The sequence below is a fragment of the Poromitra crassiceps genome (genome assembly GCF_964638095.1).
Source record: "Poromitra crassiceps genome assembly, chromosome: 16".
NCBI classification, from domain to species: domain Eukaryota; kingdom Metazoa; phylum Chordata; class Actinopteri; order Beryciformes; family Melamphaidae; genus Poromitra; species Poromitra crassiceps.
In genome coordinates this window covers 14840741-14860740 of record NC_139645.1, presented here as the reverse complement: position 1 = coordinate 14860740, position 20000 = coordinate 14840741, and the positions used below count along the sequence as shown (strand labels likewise).

The 20000-nt window shown below is 46.9% G+C and overlaps 1 protein-coding gene across 1 annotated transcript in view; it reads left to right on the top strand.

Moving 5' to 3' along the window:
* Nucleotides 1-20000, top strand: part of LOC310790905 (protein kinase C-binding protein NELL1-like) — a gene marked incomplete at its 3' end in the record, with an annotated part of 306141 nt that overhangs the window by 210913 nt on the left and 75228 nt on the right. Inside the window, exon 13 of the mRNA XM_083652616.1 lies at nt 3580-3705. Coding sequence (XP_083508742.1) covers nt 3580-3705 — 126 coding nt within the window. The remainder of the gene's footprint in view (nt 1-3579; nt 3706-20000) is intronic.

Sequence of the window (20000 nt, the reverse complement as noted above, 5' to 3'; positions counted from 1 at the left end):
TTAAGTAATGCAACCCTAACGTTACTACCGTTATGCTTATGGTCATGGAAAATTATTGTTTGACTGCATTTAGCTGCGGTGGTGATTCGTTAGCTTGATGCTATACGCGGCTAACTAATAGATTTAGCTATATTTATAGAAATTACCACCAGCCCCACTAATAACGTTACTGTCTTGTGTTGATAATGAATCTAACAGTCGGAAATATGCCTAACGTTAGCCTACTGTCTGTTATGCTTACGGTACATTGTTTGACGGTAGGCTACCGTACATACAGGGGGAGCAGGCTATTTCCTGGCTTGTGCTAACATGAGTATCCACTTCCCGCAGCCAGCAGGCTCTGACTGCAGTGGGACTGCACATACTAGTAATGTTAGCTTGATGCTAATCGCGGCTAACTAATATTAATTTACATTTATAGAAATTACCACCAGCCCTACTAATAACGTTACCGTCTTGTGTGGATAATGAATTTAACAGTCCTAAATATGCCTAACGTTACTGTTATGCTTATGAAACATTGTTTGATTGTTCAGTTTGGTCAACTCCAGGCATTACCGTACATAAGGGGAGCAGGCTATTTCCTGGCTTTTGCTAACATGAGTATCGACTTGCCCGCAGCCAACGCAAGCCAAAACACGACCAAACATGCCACAATAACGTCCCCTAATTCATCCAGAATCCTTCCTGGGCATCTCGAGGCTGATCTGACCGATAAATTGTCCAGGTTGCCGTTTTCAAGTGACTTTTATGAGTTAACGTTACAAAGCAACGAACAGCTCTGCTGTTGCCAGGCAACTACTTGTGCGCGTGCGAGTATGGTGCCCGCGCGTCAGCTCGTTCACACGCTGCCTGCAGTTACACTAACGGCCACCGGCGTCAGTAATAGTGAGTTTTGACGGATTGGGCCTTTAATGTTTCATTTATTTTCATGATTTATTCTTACATTTTTCCATTTTCCCCTTCTGAATACAATGGAACTGGGTGGCACTTGGCTTGTGGTGCCCAAAGCACCTCCAAAGAAAAACATTTGAAAAAAACTCAACAGTAAGCTAGCTGTCTGCTAGGCGTCAGCTCCTCCCCAGCTCTGCACTCTCATCCAAATATAGTCACTTCTGGCTCCACAAAACAAAATGGCGACGGTCAAAATGACAAACTCGAGGCTTAAAAAGGAATCAGCGGGTGAACGGCGCCTACATCCATATTTTTATACTGTCTATGATTCAGGTAGTGTTTGGCAGCCTCATAACTCCAATAAATCTGATATTTTTGTTGAGGCAGATCAAGGCGTTTTACGCGTATCGCGGCCGGCGAGTCTTTGTACGTTTGAATACAGCACCCGTCTCTCTTTGACAGTATATATACGTAGCCTACAACTCAACGCTCGTGCCGTACATCATCCCAGGATCCAAGGAAGAACCTCTGGGTATTGGATGTAAGTCAGTTACATACTTCATGCTAAATTCATAGTGTTGTCGGGGGGATGTGAGCGGGGAAGGAAAACGGAGACATCCTCAAAGACTGCGATGCCATTTTATAGAAGGATATGGAAATAGTCTCTCCCCTCGCGGCGTACGCCTTCAGCGGACGATTCGCGGTCCCTTAAGTGGTGGAAAAGCCGTTTTGCCTGAGGAAACGACTATGTACTGCACACACACACACACACACACACACACACACACACACACACACTGCCACGTAACGCCTCCCCTGTGTCTTTCCGATCTCATCTTATCAGCAGTCACCCAGCTCGGCTAATATCTCCTCTGCTCTCTCGGTGTTTTAACGCTCATACAGTGCCTTTCAAGCTACATTAGCACGGGCGCGCCGGCTGTGAACGGAGGTTGCCATGCATCATGATGTTAGCTCAATATCAGAGATGTCAGAAGACCCGCTGGGCTACCCGTCGCTGGCTCCTCTGTCCTCATCAGCAGCGCTGCTCTCCTCCTCCTTCTCTCCTTCTCCTCTGCTCTTCACTGTCCTCTCCTCTCACCTCTTTTTTTCTCTCTCCTCGTTTTCTCCCCAACTGTACTTGGGCCAATTCCCCCCCCCTGCTGAAGCTGTCCCGGTCGTTGCTCCACCGCCCTGGGGAGAGTTAGCACATGCTTCCGCCGATACATGTGCAGTGACCAGCTGTTTCGTTCCCCCCAGTTCCCCTCCCCGCTTAACAGGCTAACCAGAGGAGGCGCTAGTGCAGCGACCAGGACACGTACCCTTACTCCAGCTTCCCACCTGCAGACACGGCCATTAGACCCTTCTCACGGGCGCCATTTGGTGTCGAAAAGGCAGGGTAAACACAGGTGCAAGCCAAACACTAATGAGGGTTTCAGACTTCCATGATTGGAATGTGGAAACCCTCATTAGTGTTTTGCTCGCACCTGTGTTTATTCTGCCTTTTCGACACAAAATGGCCCTGCGTGAAAAGGGCCTATTGTGCCTGTATGGACGCCCGGACGTTCCTTCTGCGTTCATTTCCTTTCCTCATCTCCTCTCCTCTCCTCTCCTCTCCTCTCCTCTCCTCTCCTCTGTTGTCTCCTCCGTTGTCCCTCATGTCACAGGCTATGGGGATGTTATGTTGTTCTTTGCCGACTTAGTCGCTCACCCTGTCACACCGTGCCTCAGTGCCATCATGTCATCAGGCTTGGCGGTGGGGGGCGTGGCATAACTTAACAGCCGCTCCCACTGGCTGCTTGCTTATTTTCAGCGTTAACTCCAGCGTACAGCTACAGTTATCTTGTTCCGCCCATCATCTGAACCACTTGGAGAAATGGGGGGGGGGGGGGCGCGCGCTGCACTTGACCGCCACGCGTCTGCGTTCATGCTGAATTACATAGAGACATCGTCTGAGTGCAGGCGCATGCCGAGATTAGCAAGCAGCTAATTCAGCCTCCATGCTTTCTAACTGTGCGGTGACGGCGCTGAAAAGGAATGTCCGGGAAATGACAGCAGAGGGATGTAACGCTATTGACAGTGTTGTAACGCTATTGATGACAGTGTTGTAACGCTATTGACAGTGTTGTAACGCTATTGATGACAGTGTTGTGACGGTATTGATGACAGTGTTGTAACGCTATTGATGACAGTGTTGTGTGGGTGGCCAGAAAGGCGTGTCTTTTGTGAAGACCAGAAACTAGGTTATTGTTGAGTTGAGGCCATTTCTGGGGACAACGGGTAATAGGGCTGAATGATGTGCAAAAAAAGAAAAAAAATCACATTGCAATCATTTTGACAGATATTGCCATATGAGTCATGATTTTAGTGGGAATGTTCATTTTTGCATTTAGATTTTTTTTAATGATGATTTTTGCTGGGGTCTGTACCAAACAAGCTTGTTCCCTTACGCCTGGATAGTACGCCAGTTGTTCAGCCCTAATGGGTAACTCTCGCAGCAGACAACAACAAGGTGAGGCCCAGGGTCCAAAGCCCTGCCATGCGGAGACAGTTGGCTGAGCTACTGTCTCATCGTTCACCCCGAGGACTGTCCCTGTCTGTCACTTCTTAATCCACTGTTCCTGCTGCGTTTGTCCTCGGATATCGACGAGTGTCTTAGTCCACTGTACCTGCTGTGTTTGTCCTCAGATATCGACGAGTGTGCCACCCAGATGCACTACTGCCAGTCCAACACGGCGTGCGTCAACCTGCCAGGCGGCCATCGCTGTGACTGCCTGCCCGGCTTCATCAGAGTGGATGAATACTCCTGCACCGGTACGTCCGCAGTGCACGCACACAGCGCCTGGGTCCTTACTGACGTCACGGCACACACACGCAAACTGTCATACACACGCACACATCTCTTTAAAAAAAAAAAAAAATCAGGAACAATCAGCTGTTTAAAAGCTAGGAAGTGAACGTCGCCATGTTGTCGCTCTCAGGCTTTTCCAGATTACAATCTGCTTTGCTGCCGTGATTGGTCAAAGATTTTGACAACTTAACACCGACCGCTCGATTGTGGCAAGAAATCACATCATTGAATCAGTGGAGGATAGGCTTGACCAGACCGCTATGAATCACCAGGGAAATTCCGAAAGTTCTAGCAGCTATGGCCTTTTCGAAATGAGAAAGTTGACACTTTTAACTGTAGCGCCCCATCAGGTTAATCACTGTAACGATATCAAGCGGCAGAACACACTCCCAGCGTGCATCCTCTCTTCACGTTTTGCTGAAATCAGACCAGCGGTGTCTGAGAAATCCCGTTTCAAATTCTGACCTTAATTAGTGCGTCCTCATTAAGCCAATAAGTGTACTTTGCAGGGAAAGCTTATTTGCACAGCAAGTTTCATGTCAGTCAGATTCATGGTGTAACAGTTCTGCCCTTTCAAAGTTGGAAATGTTGCCCTTCAATTATAGTGCCTTCATTAGGCCAATCACTTTCAATCTTCCTCTTTTTTTTAAACACCAGATCACAGCGGCAAAATGCATTGTCCTGCCAAGTTCAAAACGACATCAGACCAGCTGCGGTCTGAACTGTTTGAGATCAAATTCAGGAGAGAGAGAGGGGAGATGACATGCGGCAAGGGACCACAGGTCGGGTTGGAACCCGGGTCGGCCGCACAAAGGACTAAGCCTTTGTGGTACGCGCTCGACCAGGTGATACCGGGACGCTTCCCGGTAGGCATTTTCTGATGTCTGAGAGTAGAGGGGTGCAGCAAACAACACGTAGACTGATTGATAATGAATACTTCAGCGTGTTTGGAGGTTGCGAGGAATCAGCGAAAGATCAACAACGACAAGTGATTACAACCATTGGGCGGTTGATTGGCTCGTCACTTGTCTCTGTTTAAATGCAGATTAGAATGATCTGGGGCGATCTGGGGCGGCTTTAGCTCAGGAGGTAGAGCGGGTCGGCCAATGACGCAAGGGTTGGCGGTTCGATCCCCGCTCCCTCCCAGCTGCTGTCGTTGTGTCCTTGGGCAAGACACTTAACCCTCCTTGCTCCCGATGGTGTGTAGGCACCCTGCGTGGCAGCCTGCCACCATCGGTGTATGAATGGGTGAATGTAGACTACCTACTGATTGTAAAGCGCTTTGGATAAAAGCGCTATATAAATGCAGGCCATTTACCATTTACCATTTACCATCCTGCTTTCTACCCATTCTTGACCTTCTCGGCATCGGAGCTGAATCATGAATGAACGCCTTCACCCACTTAACTCGATGCTCAAATTAGGGGTGTCAAAAATAATCGATTATAAGATGCATCGCGATGCGGACCTGCACGATTCTGCATCGATTCACAAATGTCAAAAATCGTTTTTTTTTTTTTTTTTTTTTTTTATATATAATCAAATAAAATATAATGGAAGTACATGGAGTTGTTTATTTTAATTATGGATCATAATACAATGCAATTCTAAATGCACTTTTATTTTAAAAGTAGCCACACAGTGAGAAAAAAGAAAGTGAGAAAAAATCATGTATTCGGGAAAAAAGTGATGCATCGATTTAAGATGCATCGAGATGCATCGATAATCGTTATCGAATCGAATCGTAGCCCTCCGAATCGTAATCGAATCGAATCGTGAGGCCAGTGAAGATTCACAGCCCTAGCTCAAATGTCACACCTATGTTTAGCTGCTGCCGCGTACGTGTCTCCGGCTACAGCGCCTGTTTTCGACATAGCCCGATGTTTCTCTCTGAAGGACTTCGGAGCAGTGCGGTTTTTCTTGCGAGTGAGTAGGACACTGTTTCTCAGTGGCAAAGTGTCCTTTAATTAGCTGCGAGTTGGCAGCCATGCAGCAACGCCGATCCATGGACAGTCAATCCATTTTGCAGCTTGTAAACTGTCCTGGCTGCTGTCTCTGAGCCTCAACGAACACTGTCTACACCTGCTGGGAAAGATAAGTGTCTCTCTCTCTCTCTCTCTCTCTCTCTCTCTCACACACTCTCTCTCTCTCTCTCTCACACACACACACACACACACACTCTCTCTCTCGCTCACTTCTCCCTCTCTCTCTTCCTCGAGGCCTTCAGAGCCTGAATGTAAAGCTGGGGAATTAGCATTCACGGCGCAGGGCGGCTGAATCCACTGCTCATATTTCACGACGCTAACGTGATTCCACATAATTGGTGTTTTGCTCTCAAATCTGTATTGTTATTCCTCGTTGTGTCTGAGGACCGGAAAGGCTCTTGTTAATGATATTGTCATTGCTTTAAGTAGGACACACACAGACACAGACACACACACACACACACACACACACACACACACACACACACACAAAACACACACACACACACACACACACACCTCTTTGTGATTATACAGAGACATGCGCGAGGCTTGGGAGTGGTCTATGGGGCGATTGGTGCAGAGAAAGTTTACCTTGGAACTTGAGAAGCTTTCAGACCAAACGCTTGGCTGAAATGTGCTTTGGTGCGCTGAGCCGAGGAGCTTCCAAACAAGGTGGTTAATCATAATAAGCTTCCTCAGATGGAAGGAGGTGGAATAAATGGGTGAGAATCAGGCCCAACTGAGATCAACAGGAACACAAGGAGTGCAGGCGGCGCTTGATAAAAGCCACCGGTGGCGATGATGCAGCCTTAGTCTTAGACTTAGTCTTTGTTCACACCAGGTGCTTAACATAAGCAGAGCTGAAGCTTGAGGCACGCTGAACCTGAGCTCACGCTTAACCGGTCACACCGGAAGCCCTCTCTTTTCCTCAGCGCCTCGCTCGCGGGGCTGCTCCACTGCCCCCCCCCCCCCCTCACAACTTCCATTGAATTTACGCCTGGCAGCTTCACGCGTCACGCTTGGAAAATAGGACTGGATCCTGAACGATGGCTTGAGCACGCCTTGAGCGTGACACGCGCACGGCTGGTGTGAACGGCTGTTAACAAGGACGCCTAAATGAAACTTGTGGGTTCAGCGTAGGTTGAGCGTAGGTTCTCTCTCGTAACGGGACAAGCCCCGTCTTTTATTGTCACATGAACACCACAACACATGCATGCGGCCACAACACACTCATGCTGACGGTGGCCGGTGAAAAGTGTCCTCTGCATTTAACCCATCCAGGCATGTCCCTTCCTCCGGGGGGCAGGCCAGGAGCAGTGGTCGCTTTCTCGTACAGCGCCCGGGGACCAACTTTGGATGTTGTCGTCACTGGTCGGATGACGATGACAATCTGATCTTCTGCATGTTTTTAGTGGGGGGGTTATATACGGAGGAACCCCCTGGGGGAGCACGGGGAGAACATGCAAACTCCACACAGAAAGAAAGGCCCTTACGACGAGATACCCCACCTGGGCAGTGGGCACTGAAGATATGGGGGGGAACACAACCACAGCGCCCACAGTGTCCCAGGCAAGAATCGAACTCAGGACCGTCTGACTGTGAGGCGACAGCGCTACGACTGAGCCACCGTGCCCTCTCTTGAGCTTAGGTTGAGCGTTGCTTCGGCGTATGGTGTGAACGGGCACTTAGGGTGCTGTGAATAGGTGTGTCCTCCGCTCTATCTATTGGCTGGTCCAGACCTCTGACTCCGCCCACTCCACCCAGTTGGCTGCTCCCGACCTGGCCGGAGCAGGATTTTTAAAGGTCCCAATTCGTGCAGCTGTAACCTCTTAAAAACGTGTGTCTCTGGTCCATAAAACATGATTCTGGATTAATTTGTCGAAAATATAGCAACCCCGTTCGTTCTGACGGAGTTGTCACTTCCTCATCTCGTCGCTTCCCAAGAATGGTCTGTTTCTATAATATATTCAGAACTAACAGTTCCCATTGGCCGCTGAGGGAGAGCCCGCCCCAGGCTCCCAGCGGCCAATCAGATTAGCGTCTGTGGACCAGCACGCTAGGTTGTGTCCACAACTAACGTTAGCAACGAGCTATCGCTAACTCACTAAAGAGGACATCTCAAAATGCCTAGACTTACCGAATGCACCTCCGCAGTTGCTGGATCACGTACAGTTGGCGTCGCTCCAGCTAGAAGTGTTAATTCTGTGGCTATAGACAAAATGGTGCAGGTAGCTTGTGTGAGAGAGACGCGCGCAGTATGCTTGAGGACCATCGTGACGTCCCGATACCCCGTCTGGGGGAACAGAGCGTTAGGGGGCGTGGCTTGAAGGAGACTGCAGGGGGAAGCTGGATAGGGACAAATCCAACTGTGGCAGTTCTGAGCTTGTGACCACTCATTACAGGGAGGGCTGACAGCAGTATATATGCATTTACAAGTAAAAACAGCTTTTGCACGGAATGGGACCTTTAAATTAGGTCATTAGGCTAATTAGTGGCCAAAATGAGTGAACACAGGTTCAGCAGCATGGAGAGCTCCATTCATTCACTACTGATGGAATACACCTGAGTGGAGGAACACAGCTGAGCGGGGTTGGAATCAGCCAGGGAAGTGGACTATGAAAACCCCTCTGGGGAGAGAGAGAGGAGAGGCTGCATGCCAACTCAACTTCGGAAAGGCACTGTGCTTGGATACTGTATCCTCCTCACTGGATCATATTCCAGCTAATAAAGTGTTGGTCTCTATGTGATTGCTTAGGGAGAATTACAATTTCCATGGGGGATTTGTTTTCCCCTGTGGACATCGCTGAGAGTGGAGGCAATGTCAGACTGAAGAAAGGAAACAGGGTGTTAAGAGTTGACTCTGTCTCCATCAGACAGAGCTCTTCATCCACCCACAGACCTTAGCTTACATCACCGTGGGCAGTGGGCCCTAGCTGTACCCACAGACCTTAGCTTACATCACCGTGGGCAGTGGGCCCTAGCTGCACCCACAGACCTTAGCTTACATCACTGTGGGCAGTGGGCCCTAGCTGTACCCACAGACCTTAGCTTACATCACCGTGGGCAGTGGGCCCTAGCTGCACCCACAGACCTTAGCTTACATCACCGTGGGCAGTGGGCCCTAGCTGCTGTACGCTCTGCGTTTACCTGAATATCACCAGCTCAACATCTCTCCCCTCCGAGGAATAGAATGTCACCTTCTCGCTCTCCCTTCACACTCTCCCTCTCTCTCCCTCCCTCTCCCTCCCTCTCTCTCTCTCTCTCTCTCTCTCCCTCCCTCTCTCTCCCTCTCTCTCTCTCTCTCTCTCTCCCTCCCTCTCTCTCTCTCCCTCCCTCTCTCTCTCTCTCCCTTCACACTCTCTCTCTCTCCCTCTCTCTCTCTCCCTCCCTCTCTCTCTCCCTCCCTCTCTCTCCCTCCCTCTCTCTCTCTCTCTCTCGCTCCATCTCCCTGGCGGTGGAGCCTGTCCTTTGTGAAGACGGTGCCCTGTAAACAATAGGAGGCTGTGGTAACTGTGGTTCCACTTGAGTTCACCTCTATGCAGACAGGCAGGCAGGCAGGCAGGCAGCTCCGAGGGAACAAGGATGGATGAGGGAGGGAGGGAGAGCTGCACAATGCTCTAAAACCCCTTTACATCTCTTTTATTCAACATCGTCTGGGATGATTTGTACAGTATGTTGTTGTTGTTCAAAATATCTATTCGTACTCAGCGATTTGATGCTATGAATTGATTATGTTTACATGATTCATATTTAATGTGGTAATCCGCACGATCCTGTTTTACATTTGTTTTCGTATCAAATAGTGTGGGCACACAGCTTGGATTTCCTGTTGATGCAATTTGAGTTTCTGTCTTCTGTGTCTGTTCAGCCATGGTGGCTATCACTGTGCGTGCTACCTACCCACTTCTTCTTCTGTTTAGTCGAAACAAACTTCCTGTGTGGCAGAGGATTATTTCCCAATAAACCGACACTTGCTGTTTAGAACTGACAGTGGAAGAGTCAAACGCTCATGAACTGGATGTAGGTTGAATATTCTATCGGCTGGCGATGGAGAGTAGCAAAACAGACATGTATTCTTATGAAAATGTTGTGGATTACTGTATGACTTGAGCAGGCCATGACATGATCGCGCCACAAGAGGTCTCTCTTCTGATCAGCTTGTGATCGTTTTGCACCTGCTTTGTCAGTTATAATTTATAACTGTGTGTGTGTTCCAGACCATTCATGCTAAAGTGAGTCGGCAGCAGCTGGACATACTGTACATACTCGAACGTCAGCTCAGACACACGAACACGCACACACAAGAGTTTCCCCTGCCATCCTATATTTCAGATTTCGCAATTTCCTAAAGCCAGGGTGTCAGGGGGAAACATGGGGAATAGTGTTTTTTTCTTCTTCTTCTGAAATGCTGGACCGACTAACGAGCCAATTACTTTTGTAAGTTTTATTAACGTTTATTAACGTTTATTGGCATCCGCTTCCCAGCTGGGAACACACCGACCGTGGAAGTACGAGCCAGGCCAGCCAGCGGCCCAAGGCAACAGCCAATCACAGCTCTCGTGCTGTTCCCATCAGCCGCTGTTCACGTCGACGGCCGCAGAGATCCTGAGGTTTTGCCCACCTCTTTGTGTGAGAGTGAGAGATCGTCTCTTTAGTCTTCAGTTTAGTTCAGGTTTCGTTTTGTATTCCTCCTCGCTGTGGTGTGCCATAGTCTTGGGTTATTTCTGCCCTGCTGGCAGGAGCGTTTGTATCATCTAGCTGAGTCTATATAAAAGACTTAAACCAAGTGTAGGAGCTAAATGCAGAGATGACTCAGAGGCAGAATTAGTTTTAAACTAATTCTGCCTCTGAGTCATCTCTGCATTTGGGTCCTACACACTCACACAGAGTGACAGGTCGTTCAGAGACAGTAAGATGCCAGTTTCCTGACGTGTGGTCTGATACAAGTGTGTTTGCTCTTGGTATTTATGGTGCATTGCCAGCAGGAAAGTCAAGTGATTCCCCCTGTGCACGGCCATTATGGTCTCTGACTCAGTGTGTGTTGGTGGATAATACTTGGCTGCCATAGGTAATTGTGGAAATGTCTGCCGGACCCCCAGTGTGCACTTATCTTATTATCTGTGGATTTTGGAGGAATTGTTTTCTGTGTTAAGCAGCCGCAGATAAGACTTGCAGAGATTAGAGGTTTAAGGTCCTTCCTTCTTCCGTTTGGCCGCGTCCTGCAAATGGATTGAAGATAAAGTGGATAACCTTTTTAAAATGAACTCCTAATCCATGACCAGCTTTGGCTCTACAAACAGTGTGAGCACGGTTGGGTGAAAGGCCGTCTGTGGCTCAGGAGGTAGAGCGGGTTGTCCACTAGTCGCTTTGGATACAATAATATGTCGGTGGTTCGATCCCCGGCTCCTGCATATGTCGAAGTGTCCTTCCTTTGGCAAGATACTGAAGCCCAAATTGCTCCCGATGGCTGTGGTAGCTTGCTGCCATCGATCGGTGTGTGTGTGTGTGTGTGTGTGTGTGTGTGTGTGTGTGTGTGTGTGTGTGTGTGTGTGTGTGTGTGTGAATTTGGGCATATTGTAAAACGCTTTGGATAGAAGTGCTGTATAAATGCAGTCCATTTACTATTGACTATAACCAGTAAAGACTGGCACACACCGGGACGACTAGCTGCAACGAAGGCAGAGTGTGCGTCGCCTCGCATCCCCTGTTCACATACCGTCTTCGCATCCCCTGTTCACATCCCCTTCACATCTTATCTTATGGGGCGGCTGTAGCTCAGGAGGTAGAGCGGGTCGTCCACTAATCGCTTTGGATAAAAGAGGTCGGTGGTTCGATTCCCACCCCCTCCAGTCTGCATGTCGAAGTGTCCTTGGGCAAGACACTGAACCCCAAATTGCTCCTGATGGCGTGCCAGCACCCTGCGTGGTAACCTGCCGCCATCGGTGTGTGAATGGGTGAATGTACCTACTGACTGTAAAGCGCTTTGGATAAAAGCGCTATATAAATGCAGGCCATTTACCCTTTAGCACACACCTTCTCCGCCTGCGTGAGACCATAGGACTGTGGTTGTACAAACCAGATACATGAAACAAAGCAGCGTTTGCCTACCATTTCCACACTACCCTTGCCACTTCGGGTTCGTAATAAAGCTACTTCTTATCGAGAAAAAGTTGCAAATGGCCCTGGCGTGGTCAGGCTTTGCCTGGTCTTTTGCTTGTGGAAGAAGAAAGGGAGAGGCGGAGAAATAAGGAGAAACCGGACTAAATGGGTGATGTCGTACAGCGACAGGCTCAGCGAAGGCCATGTCGGTGTGAATTAAATGTGTGTATTGGAATGATCAGATGAAGCTGAAGAATGAGATGATTGTTTTGTGCTTGGTTCTCGTGCTCTGCTTCGCCTTGCTGACAACCAGTGAACGAGAGTGATTTCTCTCACCGATGCCGACTAAAGCCAACGTTGTGCGACGCACCGCAAGGACTAGGGCGACAGACGCTCACCAACGACGTCACGGCCGATAATCGCCTCGGTGCTTCTAGACTTTAAGACAGTTGGATGTCCGCCAAGCTTTTCTACTGCTCGTTCATTTCTGTCTGAGGGCTCAAGAGCTGTGATAATTAACATCATTATTTATTCCGCTTCCCACAGCCTCTCATTACGTCTTTAGCCAGCATCAAGACAGCGTGCTATCTTTATCTTAACTGTATTGATTGAATTGAGTAGATTAAGTGTTTGCTTATGGTTCACTAACCCCTTAAGCGGGCAATAGCTGCAAAACAACCCGCCCCCTTAGATCCTTCCCCGTACTGCACATTTCTCTTCTATCCTGCTGAGCACTTCGCCAGCCAATCATGTTTCATTTACAAGCGGCTGGCAACTGCACATGTGTCGGAGGAAGCATAGCGCTACAATAGTGTCCTCTAGAGAGAGAGTGGCGTCAGCGGAGGACCAAAATGCGTGACTCATTAGCCAATGAACAGCCAGGAAGGGCTCGCGCGCTACTTTTGAATGCTAAAATAAAGCTGATAATGTACAATTTGATAAAAAAATAAAAAAGCTTTCAAAGTACAACACAAACTGTCCATTTTGCTGCAAATCGACAGTGCTGCTTAACTCATTCACCGCCAAAGACGTCTTTGACGTGTTATCAGAAATAGCCCTCCCCGCCAATGACGTGTTTGACGTGTTTTTGTTTTTATTAGTACAGCGCGTAGTTCAAAGACTTCCCCAGCCTGTGACATGTTATCAGGTCCCTAGCCTCAAAGTCAAGCCGACAACACGTTATCAAACACATACCGCAGCTGTTGTTTGAAATGAGCAGGAGGAAAAACAGAGAAACGCGCTTCCTTGTGCAGAGGAGAAACGCCATTGAAACGCCCCTCGGCGCGCTGCACTGGTCGCCTTGCTGCAGGGCGAACCTGGATTGATTTGTTCGCGGTAGTCAAACCCGTGACGAACATGATCGATCCGGTTCCAGCGCCTGGTCCCAAAGCCAAGCCGGACCCGTTCCTGTGTCGCAGCATTCGTCCCAGCCCGAACGAGAGGAGGAAAACGATGCAGAGGCAGAGGAGGCTAGACGCTGATCTCAGACCAGATGGGTGTTCCCCTCCTATGCTAATTTGCGGGGGAAGGAGGTGCGATCCAGCAGCAGCTGTGGACAGAACTCTCTCTCTGTGTGTGTGTGTGTGTGTGTGTGTGTGTGTGTGTGTGTGTGTGTCTGTCTGTCTGTCTGTCTGTCTGTCTGTCTGTCTGTCTGCCTGTGTGTCTGTCTGCACACTCACTCACACTGAGTAAACTGTATTATTGAATGTAAAAAAAGCACTTCATGTATATATATATATATATATATTTTTTTTTTGTCATTTGTGTCATAACGAATAATATTTACATGTCTGATGTCAATACAGTTCAAAATAAAAGAATTGAGAGCGAGTTCTGCCTGAGATTGTGTGCTTTACAAAAATGGCCTTTTCTCCTGTTTGTCTTCTCAGAGAGACCTTTTTGGTGAAAACAGGGTGTATATAAATGGCTAAGTAGAGTACAGAACATGCTAAAAGCTCACTTTTTTTTTCCTGGTGAACCCAGAGACGTACATCTTCATTTTGAGGTATTGCAAATCACTTTGGTGCTAATAGATAATTTACTGTGGGTCTTGAAAGATGACCAACAATTATGAAAATCTTTGGCCTGTGCTAAATATTGGCAGTCCTAAACTGGCCATGAATGAGTTAATCCAGGACCTTACTTCCTGGAACTCTTAAGAGTAAAAAAAACTGGTCCATCAGAGTGAATGGAGATGTCACGACTCTTCTATATATACGGTTCTGTGCTACAGTCATCTATGGCTCTCCCCAAATCGACAGAGGGGGAGGAGCAGTGACCGGGGCAGCAGGGGGAAATTAGCCAATTACAATTGGGGAGAAAGTGTGTGTATTTGGGGGGGAAGGGGGGCGTGGAGTCAGAAAAAAATTATAATAAAATAATAATATTTCATTAATAAACTTCATAGCAATGTGCTATCCATAGACGATACGCTCCGGCTATATGCTCCACTGTATTGCTGACCAGCACAGTGCCCCTAATTTCATGCAACAGTTGCTCAGTTTATTCTACCAAATTCTAGCATGGGAAAATGCCGTATCCCCCCGCAAGACACTTCATATATTTTTAATGAAAATTTAATCAAATCCAATTCCAATTATACATGTAATGAATGTGGAGCTCAGGTGTGACGGGAAACCTTGGCAACCCTCTCTGTATACATTAACTCTTCAAAATGGAGGTCACACTGTCAGGCTGGCTTGGCACCAGCCAATTTAGAAAGCCCATCAAACAGTTAGGGAGAGAGTCACACAACAGCAGGAACAGGCCGTAAACGCAAATGTCTGACACTGACTGACTGACTGGCTGACTGGCTGACTGACTGACTGACTGACTGACTGACTGACTGATGAAGTTACACCATTGGTTGGCCCCATAGATTGTAAAAAAGATGGACGTAGAGAGTGTGATGTCACCCATTGGTTTGTGGAATCTGTTTTGAAGCCTCGGGGTTTGGCGTTTTGGCCGCCGCCATCTTGTTTTTGTTTGTTTTTTAGCCAGAAGTGACGTATTTGTCGCCATCTTTGTACAAGAGGGCGTTTCCCACAGAGCGGCAGCGTCACCTGCTATTGGTCTGTGATCGGCGAGCTGCCTGATCAGTGGACAGGCAACCTGTCAATCACGCCCAAAACATAGTCTTTTTTATCGTCTATTTTAGTCTAAACTGGTGAGTTATCTACACCCCCCGTACAGTTTGCATGCAAGGTGACATTAGCTGTAGAGACTAAAACTTTTTTTTTGTCTTTTTTCCATTCATTTATTTTACCAGGCTGGAGGAATGACTCCCTTTCGGAGCCAGCCTCAAGTGACCATTCCAGGAACTGTAGTTCTTGCCGCTTCTGTGTTGGCCCCAACGCGACCAACCAAGACTGCGCCCTCGGTCGGCCGTGGCAGACGGTGGCACACCCTCACACGGTGCAGCCATTTAGGTTTTGACCTAGTCCTGTTCTTCTGAGCCCTCTCCATCTCATCCATTTATAATTGGCTTTGAGAACCTATACATATATATATATATATATATATATATATATATATATATATATATATGTGTGGGAAACCCCCTCTTGTACAAGTATGGCGACAAATACGTCACTTGTGGCTAAAAAAGAAACAAACAAAAAACAACAGAACGCCAAACCTGAGGCTTCAAAACAGGAGTCCACAAACCAATGGGTGACATCACACTCTCTCCCTCCATCTTTTTACAATCTATGGGGCCAACCAATGGTGTAACTTCATCAGTCAGTCAGTCAATCAGTCAGACAGACAGACAGACAGACAGTCAGTCAGTCAGCCAGTGTCAGAGTCATATGTCTGTCATATATATATATATATATGTATAATGTATATATTATGCTATTTTCTATTTAGCTCCTCCCTAAGGATTTGATATGCAAAGCACTGCCCTCCCCTCACGGCCATCCAAAGTGATGTGTATTCCCGCATTACGCCGATTATCTTGTCTGTTCGTTGGCCGCTCTCTGCTTTGATACATAGCCTTCAGACTCCCGCAGCCGAACACGCCCGCGAAACAAATCTGCACCGTGGCAACAGGATCCATGTTTACTGACAGACCACATTAATGGAACCCGCTTTCATTGATGTGAATTGCCGCCTAAGCATCTTCTTCATTGCTTTGAGCTGTGTATTTCATTGGCTAGTAAATTAATTGCGTTCTCTTGCTGTTTGCTATACACACAGAGAGGATATGAATTGTGAAGTCGGGTACTGTAGACTGTAAATCAGGCTAACGCTAATGCCACCGCACCGACCCGAGTGGTTGTAATTCACAATGTAAGTAAACGCGTGAACATAATTGTACTTTCATGAGAATTCCTCTTATTTAACAGTGTCGGGTCTTAAGTGCTTTGTGTTATTCATCAAACGTTTCGGCCTCCATGCAGTGCACGGCCAGGCCTCTGCAGCTTGTAAAGCCTCCTGATGTTCTTCACTCTTGACTTCCATGCCTCTCTCCCTCCCAGTGTGGCTCAAAGCTCAAATGCTGCTAATCTATAGTAAGGCAAAAACTAATTGCATCGATTTGAAAAGTTGGGTTTGACTAATTTTGATTAATATCGCAATAAGGTGTTTTGTGAAACAGATGGTGGAAGGGATGTAGGCCAGAAAGAGTTATTGAAAAAATATATACTAACTATAGACGCACTGAGCTGTTAAAAATGGAGGTTGAATGTGATGATTTGATCTATTAAGTGGTGTAAGCTTTACATACAGTATGTGTAATTATTCGCAACTGCACAGTTAAGTTGTTTTTTTTATAAATTACATTTGCAGAGTTAATGTGCTTTTTGTAAGTATCGGAATTAATTTACAGTAATCGAATCAAGACGTGGGCAGAATGTGATTTTATGATGCATTGAATCTTTGCTGAAGGAGCTGAAATCAAATCATTTCACTGCTGTTTCACTCAACAAAATATATTACTCACAAAGTGTCGTCTCTATGCTTACGGTATTAACTCAGTGATGGTTGGAGCCAAACGCGTGTAGAGTATACTGCGAAAATAAGTTTGAAGGGAGGGTGTCCGGGTAGTGCAGCGGAGATTCCCTGCCTACCAACACGAGGGTTGCAGGTTCGAGTCCCCGGTGCTACTTCCGGCTTGGTCGGTCATACAGGCACAATTGTCCTGGTCGTTGCACTACTAGTGCCTCCTCTGGTCGGTCGAGGCACCTGTTTGGGGAGGAGGGGAACTGGAGTGAATAGTGTGATCCTCCTACGCGCTACGTCCTGCCAGTGAAATTCCTCGCCGTCAGGTGAAAAGAAGCGGCTGGCAGCTGCACATGTATTGGAGGAAGCAGAAAAAAACTTGATTCAAAAAAGTTTAAAGGAAAAGAAGTACAGTTGCAAGTTTTGATAACTAACTGCGGAAGGACAACTTCACCTTTCTGCCCGAAGGTTTTAAAGGGAGAGGTGTTTGCATTGAGTTTGTCAAGTTTATTCCCATGTCGAAGTGAAATGAAGTATGTCACCACACAGAGCACTGGGACCGGCATGCTAGAACGAGAAAGTGCACTATATTTCCATCCTTCTTCTCTACATAAAAGGTCACCAGAATGCGGGGTAATAAGCCCTCTGAATCTTACCATTTCCTCAGTGGCTGCACTCAGTGGCTGCACTCGGTGGCTGCACTCGGTGGCTGCACTCAGTGGCTGCCCTCAGTGGCTGCACTCAGTGGCTGCACGCTCAAGGTTGGCGATGTGATGTGGTGGGATTTAATTGAGCAGAGGGGGGGCGAGAAGGAACCCCGCCTCCTGAACTGCGGCTGGAGATTATCGCCGAGAAATCGGAAATCTGCTCCCAACTACTACTTTTATGGAAATCCCGTGTCCTCCTCCGAGCTAAATGCTACGACATGCAATCAATACAGGGACAAATCTCTGCTGAGTTCACCTCACGTCAAGGTGAGCAGCAAGGCCGAGACAGACAGACAGACAGAGAGAGCGAGCATGAGGACTATGCATATGCAAAATAAAAAAAATAAAAAAAGGCAAGAAAACTCCAAATACTGCCGTGCTCTGTTCTTTTTTATGGGGCTGCCACTGACCATTAACTTTCACATTACGGTCGTGTTCTGCTTGATGTCGGTGAACGAGGCGTCGTCGGCAGCAGCTTAAGAGAGGAGGAGAGGCTGTAGGAATTTACTATGCAAAGTCAAAGTGAATCATGACGTGTTGGTTTTACTCATAGACGGCCCTAATACAGAGTGAGTCCATCTCTGCTTTGAGCCTGCCGAGGAAGAAAGTCTGGAGTTCTGCTTCCCCCGCTGTGGCAAAGACACCGAAAATAGACCGAGATGTACCAATGTTATGCCAAATTTCATATCACTAATGATGTTTGCACTGTGATAATAGACAGCAAGACAAAACATGGTGGGAAACGGTGTGACAACATTACACGAAACACCGGGGAGATGAAATAAATGATAAAGCTCTATTAATTAATATCTAGTAGACACTAATTAGGTACGGGGTTAATTATCGTTCTCGGCTCACAGACTAAAACATATTAAACTCTGTTATGGCAGAAAAGTGATCCAATTTGTAATGCTGCTTGATATTTTCTTGATATCCTCACGTAGAGAGTTAGCACACAAAGAAGATTTACATGTAATATGTATGTATGGTGCTAAAGCAAAATGATTCAAACTGCTTGAAAAGCAGATGTGCTTGTATTTCACAGACTTGGTTGGTATTTGATACAAGCGTTTCAGCTTTTAGTGATTGTGTCTCAAGTTCTAGTTTTAACATGTAGACATCTGTGAAATCTGGTATCTTCCTGATTCACATATTTTTGCATAATGAAGGGGTGTAGTAGGTCTTCTCAGCCTAGTTTTGTGTGCAATAATGTGTAATAGGTAATAATGTGTAATAATTAATTATGAGTTGTGTGAATTGAGTCGTTAGTTGCGGGGCTTGTATTGTTTTCACCGTGTGTGCGTGCGTGTGTGTGTGTGTGTGTGCGCGTGTGTGCGCGCGTGCGTGCGTGTGTGTGTGTGAGTGAGTGTTATATTTTATATTTTTTGTATATGGATTGTTGGAAGTTTTTGAGACGGTAACATTTGAATTCCTCAGTTAAGTTCTGCCTGTAGTCTTTTCCTGTTTACAAACTTTGTCCCTGCTGGCCACCGTACGCTCTCTCTGTGAGTATCAATGACAATGTGAAGGGATGCTGAATTTGTACAGGTGTTGTGGTGAAGGGATATATATATATATATACTGTATATATATATATAAAGCTAAACTTAATAAAATGCAATTAATTTTATTTTTATTTTAGGTATGTAGTTTACATCAAAATGAAGGCTGAGTTTGAGCCCCCAGCAAATCCCCCCCCCCCCAAATCCCCCACACATACTTTGTGCCCCTGGCCTTAAACTGGCTGGTGTGATCCCGTCGCAAGATGCTCTCTAGTTTCATACTAATTTCAACTGATGTAAAACGCTCGCACAATACGTGACTGAACTGATAGTCCTATTATCTCCTGTGACACGTTTCTCATTCGATTATAATAGACTCTACAAAATGCCAAAATGTGTTAGCTTGATCCTCCACACGGTCACCTCATCACAGATGACATTGTCGGGGCCAGAAGATGGACGTGGAGAGGGCAAGAGGAGGAGCCAGGGGAAAGGCTGACAAAGGAGAATGGACAGAGGTTGTAAAACTGCCAAAAGCCAGTAAAATATGTCTTTGGTGGATACATCGGTAAGAGTCACTAACTTTTTGAGACGATAACATTTGAATTCCTCAGTTAACTTCGGCCTTTGGTCTTTTCATGTTTTCAAACTTTGTCCCTGCTGGCCACCGTACGCTCTCCTGGCTGTGAGCCAATCAAACCAAAGCAAAACCCTGTATCAAATTATATAATTATTTCACATATATTAATGAATGGTTGATGTTGCCCCAGACTTGCATCAGTAGTCGTAAATAAAGTTCTGCAGCTGCGTCAACCTTAAAGTATAATTGACAGATTTTCTTTATGATTTGAGCACAAAGGTGTCGATTGGTCGCTTTTTGCTGGCGACACGTTCTACATTGTAGGAGCCGCCATCGTTATGGATTGTCCCATTCGTCATAAGTGATCAAGTGCTGTCTCTGCTAGGGCTTTGACTGTGATCCCAGGAGCCAGTGAATAGGCTGGTAAAGGAGAATGGA